The 9,778-nt window shown below is 38.3% G+C and overlaps 2 protein-coding genes across 5 annotated transcripts; both read left to right on the top strand.

Annotated features, from left to right (window-relative positions):
* Positions 1 to 25: 25 nt before the first annotated feature.
* Positions 26 to 4,189, top strand: LOC110117316 (protein CYSTEINE-RICH TRANSMEMBRANE MODULE 13-like). 4 transcript variants are annotated; one of them, XR_007277985.1, is made up of 6 exons: positions 26 to 40; positions 454 to 1,081; positions 1,296 to 1,449; positions 1,518 to 3,023; positions 3,130 to 3,220; positions 3,389 to 4,189. XR_007277985.1 is itself a non-coding variant. In XM_048653847.1 (5 exons), the coding sequence occupies exons 3-5, from the start codon at positions 2,900 to 2,902 to the stop codon at positions 3,426 to 3,428; spliced, it is 255 nt and encodes an 84-aa protein (XP_048509804.1). In that variant the 5' UTR covers positions 704 to 1,081; positions 1,296 to 1,449; positions 1,518 to 2,899; the 3' UTR covers positions 3,429 to 4,128. The 4 variants fall into 4 exon arrangements, 1 of the variants encoding a protein (XP_048509804.1); XR_007277983.1 differs by lacking the exon at positions 26 to 40 and adding an exon at positions 327 to 341; XR_007277984.1 differs by lacking the exon at positions 26 to 40 and adding an exon at positions 439 to 453 and having other exon boundaries at positions 584 to 1,081.
* A 2,021-nt stretch (positions 4,190 to 6,210) lies between these two features.
* On the top strand, positions 6,211 to 9,044 carry LOC105691163 (lipopolysaccharide-induced tumor necrosis factor-alpha factor homolog). The gene is made up of 3 exons (XM_012409471.3): positions 6,211 to 7,404; positions 8,342 to 8,495; positions 8,590 to 9,044. Exons 1-3 carry the CDS (start codon positions 7,293 to 7,295, stop codon positions 8,699 to 8,701), a joined length of 378 nt encoding a protein of 125 aa, XP_012264894.1. The 5' UTR covers positions 6,211 to 7,292; the 3' UTR covers positions 8,702 to 9,044.
* Positions 9,045 to 9,778: the final 734 nt, after the last annotated feature.

Raw genomic sequence — 9,778 nt, 5'->3', positions numbered from 1 at the left:
TGCGTTCTGCAAGGATTGAACAGCACTTCGGTCTAATCGCGTAAGTTCAAAGTCAATATATATACTCCACACGTACTTTTCTAGGGCATTATTATACCGGATTAATTGAATTTTGAAGCGATGCCAATCGGGAGCGACGAATCATTCCTCTTGCGAGCAGCAGATTCGATCGCTATTCAATAACCAATCAATGATTTCCACCAGAGTGCGTACCATTCGAGATGAGGGAAGTGCGAAACCGACGCAAACTCAATTTTCTATTATACAGACAATTGAGAGAAAGAAAATGTTATATCTCGCTGCGTTAACAATTATGCTGATACTTATTGTCAGCGAGATCGGTATGAGATAATCTTCCGTGACGACGTTTGAGTTCTACGCATGCATTCGTGATGGCGTTCGGTTACAAAAATTAAGCATCAACGGTGACAAAAAAGACCAATTCGTTTTCAGGTATGGAATATCGGAATTCGAAGCTTCCTTCGCACGATGCCGACTGTCCAATTTCGAGTAAATTTTTTGCGAATGATGAGCGTGATGGCTGAAACCGAACGAACTTCAATAATTCATTAATCTTTCGCAGATACTCGCATTGTCGTATTTAGCGAGATAGCGAAACAGTTAAAGTGATATGCTATCAGGACCGCCTGTACCTAGCGTCACCGTGAATAACGATGACTTAAAGAACTAAATTGAAAGTACGTAGTCGAAATTTGATTCAGTCGACGATAAAAACTCGATCGTTACGTTCGGTGTTCAGTTTTTTCAACTTGTACATTGTTTTTTTTTCCATCTGGCATCCCTAATAACAAAAGTAAGGCTATCGACGTGATATTCGGCCGATGAACTCGTAACAGTTCACCCTAAATTATGGAAAAAGATGGACCTCTACCCCAGTACTCCGAATCACCACCTCCCTACACCGTATCAGCTGCACCGACGCATCATCTAAGGGCACCCCACACTGTTGTACCACCTCCTAGTTACTTCTCGGAACAAAATTCGTACAACAATGCGGAACCCGTGGTATTTTCGACTCCGAGTTATGGACAAGAACGTATTATTATTCAGCAACCCGCAGGTGTGTATATTGGTCACCTCCGTTTATCATATTAATTCGTTATCGCGAAACGTTCCGAAATGTCGCGTCACCGAAGAAGCTGTCAAGTCATTTCTGGAATGATTCCAACTGTCATTGTGAATTTTCTATCGGAGACATTTTATTTCTCACGTGTTCTCTTGTCGTCTTTCATTTCTTGACTCTTGTTACTTACTTAGTTTTTTTTTTTTTTTAGGTACGACCGTACACGTTGCCAGCAACTATTCGTCGCTCGGAACGGACCCGAAATCATTGGTTTGCAGACAATGCGATCGTAGGGTTACCACCAGGACGATTCAGCAGCCAGAAATGAGAGCACATCTTTTGGCAGTTTCTTTGTGTTTAGTGGGGTAGTAATTGATGATCACACAGTAATATTTACACGAACAATGATCATCATTTGCCATTGTTGTTTCAGATGCTGGCCATGCGTACCTTGCATTTATTTCACAGATTGTTGTACGAGCACCAGCCATTACTGTCCTTCTTGTAACGCATATCTAGGAACTCATTTACCGAGACCATGACGATCATATAAAAATTACAGGAATCTTGTCGATTACATTTTTCAATTAAAAACAAAAAGAAAAAAAAAACGTTATAATTGAAAGTCAAGTTAAGTGGCGTTAGAAAAGCCTCTCTTGACATTGACTCTTCAATATTTAGCAACAATGGCGATGGAAAATTCTTCTCTATAATTAGGAATTTGGTTTACGCAGGTAAACCGAACGAGTATCAGCCTGGACGCGATATTTGAGTTCGGCATCGTAGACGGTGACATATTCTCAAGTCTGTACGTATATAATAAGTGAATAGCTGAAATGCAAAAGCATGTTTACAGACATCTGCTTATCTTTTTCGTGTATTTTAGTTTAACGTCTGGCTTAAGTAGGCCAAATTCAAATAATGCCTATGACGAAATATTACACGAGTCGTACTTACAGCTTCTTCACCTTCGCGTGTATTGACGCTCGTATATAATTATAACAATTTCTCAACATACCAGAAAAGTTCTAATCGTGAGTAGTTTGAAATAAGATTGTCCTCGCGTACTTTTTCAGTTCTTAGGGTATTACGTGTAATTACCAACTCTTACGGATATGCCTCGCAAACATTCGAAGCATATAAAGATAACCGACTTATACGGAAAACCTGAATTTCTTCGAAAGATTAGACCAAACTCATGTCAATTAGTAACGGCGCACACCGTCAAATTAGTGAGAATTCGAGCAAGAATGAATGGAAAATCAAAATGCAGTCGAGTTTGAAAAATTGATCCGATGCTAGCTGACCGGAAAATATTCTGAAAACGTCGTCATCATTCTTAAGATATGTGAGCGAAGTTGGTCGGGTAGAGTAAACTTGAAATATCGACAATGTTGACAAACAAGGTGAACGACGACGTCGAAGACCCCCGAAACTGTATTGAATGGTCGTCTATAATTACGAAAATGTAAAGCTCAAGTTCAATCACGTAAGACACGAGTGTACAGGTGTGTGTGTACACGGAACATATCGATAAAAATTCGAGATAACTTACATACGTATAGTCCAATTTACGGTGTTATTGCGGATGAGTCACGTGGAATATTTATCCAGTCGCGCTATCTCTCGCTCACCTCGGTTGTCTCGGCGAAGCCACGCAGTCATCGTTTAAACTTGGAGTCGGTGACATACATCTACTTTACACCGTACGTAGAAGCATAGATACAAAATTCAACAAAACGCAGTTCGGCAGTAAATAGTCCAGTGTAAAAATTTAGCGCGAAACGAGAAGAGGCGAAGAAATATTTCAGAAACATGTACGGAGGACCTCACAATCAACACTATCCTCCTCAAGGACCACCGCAACCTGGTTTCGCACCACAATACGGCCCTCCGCCTCCCTACGGGCAACCACCGGTGATGCAACAACCGCCTCCAAGTATGATATTCTGAATTCTGAATTGATAATTACAAAGAACCGTATTACTTTTTTGTATCGATCATACGCTAGAATTTATGATTTCTGAATTGTTACTTACGACTAGACACAACCGTCTACGTCGTGCCGGCCCCGGAACAGCAACAGAGCAGAGGTATAAGTACGGGAGAAGCTGTATGCTGCGGTTGTTGTCTTGCGTAAGTTCCAAGAAATTATTACACATGTGACAACGTATTCTTTCACGCGTAGACGTCCACGCCCAATTATTGAAATTCCCGCACGTAGAATCGTACAGCGGTGACTCACGATCGGCTGGATCATCGCCATTTGTTTACCAATTAATTGATCGCAATAATATTTTTCAGGTGTTGTCTGTCGATGTGTTCACCGTGTGATCTTTTCTAATATATATGAGCGGGTATAACTAAAATTATAAAAAAATGGACGACGATGTTGCTAATAGGTATCGATTACCGACTCGCAATCAATAATAATTGCGGGTGGGATAGACTGATTTTCTTTGAATAATGAACGAGAATCAAGGTAATTCCGAAAGAATGTTCAGAGAAATAAATTGAAAATACCATCCAACGCGACGAGATAGAAACTAAGAAAATGGGAACGCACAATTTCTTGTGCGTATGAATGGAGTAATAATACACCCAATTAAATATCATCGTACAAAATGCAGCAGAGGTAAATGGAAGGTGATGGAAATTCGCACGATGACGAGGACTTTCGGAATTTGTATGAGGAAACAAATGATAATTCAATATTATATCGTCTGAAAATCAAGCTAATGAGCTCCATCGGAATTCCGACGAACGTGATACTTCAGACCTTCAAATTAAATCAGCATTTGCGAGAGTGATTGTGTAAGTGAAAATATACATATAATGTACTGTAACGTGTAAAATAATAGTGTCCATGAACATACGAAAAGATAACATATAGGAATCCGTCATAAGATGTAAAAACCCATTGTAAAGATAAAAAAACAAATAATAATAGCAATTTTAAGAATAATGAGAAAAATGTAAACTACATCGTATTGAAAAGTGATAAACTGTTCAGTCTAGTCGTGAATATATATGTTTTATAATGATTGATGATGTAATGAGGAGTAGGAGTGTTCGGTTTTTCTAATACATATAGTTGTACATTCATTCGATAGTTTTCAGGCCTTTTGTTTCATCCAAAATATTGCGGGGGTCGTGTTTTAATTCTTGTGCGTCATAAATAAATCTTCATAAAAAATTTGATCGCTTCAGCAGCAGAGACGATAAAAATTTTAAGAGGTATTTTTAGGTATACCTATGTGTAAAATCAACAATGCGATAAGCTATTGAAAATCGAACGAGATAAGATTTGCCCCCTTCGGAGCTGTTCTACAAATCGCATCGAACATCGACCGTAAAACATATTCAGAAGATAAGTTAAGGCCACCGATTCGGCGAAACGATGTTATCAGTTTATGAAAAGCGCGAAAAAAGATAATAAAAAAAAGTCCCTCCGCTCAATGAGGTATCGTGTTAATCGGTATCTATAGAATTCGAGGATTAATTGTGACTTGAATTTGTAAAAAAAAAATTCATCGTTCGCCTCGCGCCATACGTATATCGGATTCCTCATTTGCTCGGAGACTCATTTGTAGCGAACCGGTGCGCTCTAGGTTGCAGCATTACCAGTTAACGATTAAACTTTAGTCTACTATCAAGGTACACGTACACTTACCTATTAGTTATTAATAAATTCGACGATGGTTAAAGATGCGATCTGCCGCCGCCGTCGAATCAAAACTAAGAACTGTGAGAACGGAAGCGATTACAGATCCAACGCCACCTTACACATTGCATAGAACATCTCAACCTTCAAAAGCAGCTCCTGCACCTCCCTATGCGCTCAACAAATCTTCAACCATTGTGCAGGAGCCGAATCCAAGTTAGAATGAAAATAATTATACACGCATTGTTCATTGATTTTTATTTCGATTTTTTATACGAAGGACCGGCCGATGACAGTTAAAATCCTCAGCCAGAATCGTCGGATCTCTACGATGTTACGGTTTTCGAAGCAATAAGAGAATGTTTCTACAACTCCGAATTTAATCACAATTGTCTTACTGGGTTAATTTGACCCAGGGGATTTTTGAATGCAGTCACCGTGAGGAAATTATAAGTTATATACCTAACTATAAAACTATAGTCGTGTCGCCGTCGCATGCAATTTTTTTTAATTCATTATTGCGATAACTTTTATTTCATTTTTCAGTTTGTACTGGATTTGTTTTCCGTGGGTGTGGAGCTCAAGTTTCTGTTGCACGTCGTGTCCACGAACCTTCGAAATCTGCTAGGAATAAATGCCATTGGCGAAGTACTCGACGACCAGAAAGTACAAAATTTATCAAATCATACAACGTTTACGTTCGACTCTCATACAATCGAAAAATTGTCGTCGCGAGTCATTAAGTTATGACACAAAGGTAATTAGTCATCGCGGGGAAATGCAAGGAATTTTTCCTATCTCGAGTGAAATTTGAACCAAGCGAGGACGCTTCGGATATGCGCTATGTATCGAACAGGAGCTAGACGCGCAGGCGTCTCGTCGCCAACGACGGTCGATTGTAAAATCACGTGATCAAACATGACAATGAACTTCCGACGCACAAATTTGAAAGTTCAAATTAATCCGGGAACATTGGATGAAATGCGCTCTTCTCTCATAGATAAGCATGATATCGTACTATGCGTGTATTCTAACCACTTTTTTAAATCTCACATCCGTAGATTCGTAGGAAAAAAAGAAGTCAGAAGATCTCTACAAACGGAATTGGTGACGACAATATTAAAATGTAGTAGATTTAAAACAAATGAAAATACGGAAAACATTTCTGAGACCATAACTTTCGTGGTTAATCAATGTTAAATTTATTGTTACTAGCATTGAACGCGCGCACTGCTTTCGATATCAGTCGTCGTCGTTTAATCATCGAGATTGTATTTCAATCTTCCTCCTCAAAAAAAGCGAAAACTTGCTGATAACTCAATCAATTTTATAGATCAATCAATTTAACTCGTGAGTTCGGATTCCTAAGATCGAAATACATAAGGATAGCTTAGAAATCCCAAGAATAAAAAATGTTAATTTTTGGGTAAAAAAGGAAGTATTTTTGAAATCGATTGTATGACACTTTTCTTAAATATTTTGACCTCAGGAACACGAATCCGTTGACTAAATTGAGCTACGAATCTTTCGCATCGAGATATCCTTGATTTTCCTATAAGTTCGCTTGTTTAAATTGTTAAAATAATTACTGATTGTCGGCACAGAAATAATATCCTGCTGGTTTCGGCTTCGAAGAACAAACCGTTTTTCTTTTGACGTCAAGGATCAACTTTCAAGTGTTTGGTCCGCGATCAGATTGCGAATGATATTTTTTCTCTCATCTAACTTCGAGGTTCTCCTCTGAAACATCATCCAATCCACGATGGAGCAACTCCAGGTCGATTTCCTGATACGGGGGCAAAGAAATCCAGGGAAAATAGCTATAATAAAGTTCGGACAATTACACAATCGTTCGAATTCCATAGCCTATTTTAGCCGCGCCACGGGCACGGAGGCAATTCACGCCTGGGTGACTCATATCCGGTTTTCACTTCCGCATCCCATGCGGAACGGTCCCGATCTCATATTTATGTGTACATGCATACTCGTATGTTGATTAATATGTACACCGATCGTCATGACCCCGTACACATACGTATGTGACGTCAATAAACGATCGTTGCATCAACAAAATCCTGACTCGAAAAAATTCAAATATGGTACAATCAAATCGATGGGTGAGGGTCGTTTCGATTTTTGGATGAAGGAAACTCTGTCGGTTGCGTACGTCATAGAAATGAGTATAATCCACGATAACCCCGCAGTTATCATTATCAACAAATTTTTATTGCCCGTCAATCCTCGCCCGCTTCTCCTTCCCATTTTTATTTCTCTCTCTTTCCCTCCGATATCCCTACTCTGTAACCCACCTGTTTGCCGGCCATGTCGACTATCGTCCAATCCACCGCATGCCACGAGTGTCTGCGGCAGTCGCGGTTGGCCGTGTAGTAGTAGTTTTTGTATGGGTGATTTTCTGTGTAATATTATCAGTTAATGGATGGTGATTACGTATTTTATTCAACGAGAGAGTGAATATTAGTGGAGAAATATCTGTATTATAAATCTAGAATATTTCAATAAACTCTGTTATTAGGAAATAATAAAATGCATCATCAGGATAATGCTTCGCCGTACAATCCGACGACCGAACCAATCACCTATACAGGCGGTGGTGGTGTAGCCTACACTCCGGCACAACCTGTTACCATACAACCAGGTAGACCATATTTAAAAGAATTAATATATTCGATCTTTACTTAAAGAAAAAAAAAAAATTTTAAGCTTAGATCATCCTGCCTGAATGACGACATTTTTATTGCGCCGTATACGGAGCCGAAAAAAAATAAAAACTTTCCACTCAAATAATTATTTAAGACGGCATGCAGCTGCTAGTCGATCTGAAAATATATTGGAAATGTAATTGCGATATTGGGTATGTCGATTATTGCCGTTACGATTGTTCAATTTTACATATTTTTAAAACGTAAAAAATAAAAATTTTTCTTCAAGCTATGATGGACTTCACAATCTGTCGATATCATTCCGTTCTAATATGATCGTGATTAAATTTGGAAATGTAAGGCATGCATGTATGCTCGTGTAGGAATATTTTTGTGCTTAATTACAGATCCGATTGTTGCAGTTTTTATTCTCCACGTTATTATTGAATGTTATTTTTCGTCTTGTATTTGCGTTTGACAAGCTGAAGATATGCTCGGTTCTTATCGAGTATAATGTCATTACGAAGCATCGAATATAAAACTTCAAAAACCACGCAGAATCGAGAAACGAATGAACGATTACTATAGCATACATGCAGTATATGTTAACTGATAAGAACTGATGGTATCTTATCTTGACGAATTATAAGAATCCCACTAATTTCTGTTTGTATACGTTAACTTCACGAATCTGTTACTGCAGTAAACTAGCAACTGTTATCCCAATATTTGTTCAAAAAATGTTTAATTTATTACTACTCACAATCAGACACTGGTACAGAAACTAAAATTATGTAACGCGTTTAGTATCCAGTCTCAGGTAAAAAATTAATTATTGCTGGTACATAAATAAGTATGGAACTTCTTGCAAAGCGAGTCTTCTGTCTTTCTTCATCTCTTTTTATACTAATGGTTCGTTACTTTTTTCTGCAGGTACCTCCGTCCACGTGTTTTCTGCCGGTGCAAGCGTTGGCCCCGACCCTTGCAATATAACTTGTCAATTATGCGGAGAAACCGGAATCACAAGAACCGATAAGGGAGCGAGTACGAGGACTCACCTGTTCGCTCTAGTTTTATGCCTCGTGGGGTACGTCGAGGATAATTGTTTTTTTTCTTCTTCAGCAGCGAATCCCGATTTATATACGAATATTCTTCTAATTACCATTTTCAAAAATTTCCAGGTGCTGGCCTTGCGCGCCTTGCGTATATTGCGTGGATTCTCTTCTGGCTACGAAACACTATTGTGGAAAATGCAACGCTTTCGTCGGAGTCTACAACTCGAAGTTATTCTAGTCCTGGAGCGATTGAGAAATAGAGAAAAGAAAACCGTGTATAGAAACCTGTATCAGAAGTAATGAAAGATAATGCAGTTGATTTGCTTTTTTTTCGCTGGTTTTTCACATCATTCATTGGAGCAATATCCAGAGATCACCTATTATTGATGACACATGATTGAAGATGATTTCTTGCCTCCTATCGAATTAATCACTCAATTATACATGCGAGTCACTTTCAATCGACTTTGACATTTCAATGTTCAACAGTTACCTGTCCAGGTAAAGATACTATTGTTCAATATGACTATGCTATTACGACGTTTATTTATTAAAATAATAAATTTCAATCGTTGGAAAAATATGTATACCCGATATAGAGCCTCTCACCATAGATATTATCTATGCTCTCACATAGGAATATAAGATTTATCATTATTCTTCGTAATTGCAATACATTTTTGATTTTTGAATACCTGTTCGTTAACTAAACTATCGAAGAGAGCTTACTTCGACCTCAGCTATATGGTGCCATATTGTATTTAAAAGAAAAATTAACAAGCTTGGGAATTGAAATTTATTTGCAACGTTTCAGTGATTGTTTCCTTATGTATTTTTGTGCAGTAATAATAATCCGCTGAGCTACGGCCTATCAAACCTATCAAGATAATTCAATTCTTCCACCCTGAAATGCGAAAAAAACACAATAACTTGATTAATCGATTAGCTAGATTAATTGGGTTTACAAATTCACATATCTGAGCTCGAAATATATGAAAATATGTAACGAGAAGAAAAGATTGAATCTTGGTTCAAAAATCGGAAAAACTCAACGGCTGTAATCGTTAGATTTTTGCGATGCTTGCGCCTAAAAATTAAATATTCATCATTCTTATCCGACTGATTTTTCTTCATCCTGGTTCCATATCTCACTAGCGTCTTGGGATATCAAATTCAAATCATTGTCGTAGTTTCGGTCCATTTAATCCACCCCTCTTCGCGATCCCCTCAGTTGATCGGAAATCCGTAAGATAGCGCCAGCTTTTGGCACCCCAAGAATTCAACACATTGTCGATCAGATTTTTTTAAAGCAATA

This window comes from Athalia rosae, chromosome 4 (assembly GCF_917208135.1).
Source record: "Athalia rosae chromosome 4, iyAthRosa1.1, whole genome shotgun sequence".
Lineage (NCBI taxonomy): Eukaryota > Metazoa > Arthropoda > Insecta > Hymenoptera > Athaliidae > Athalia > Athalia rosae.
Note: the sequence above shows the minus strand (reverse complement) of the source record. Positions and strands in the feature narration are given on the sequence as shown.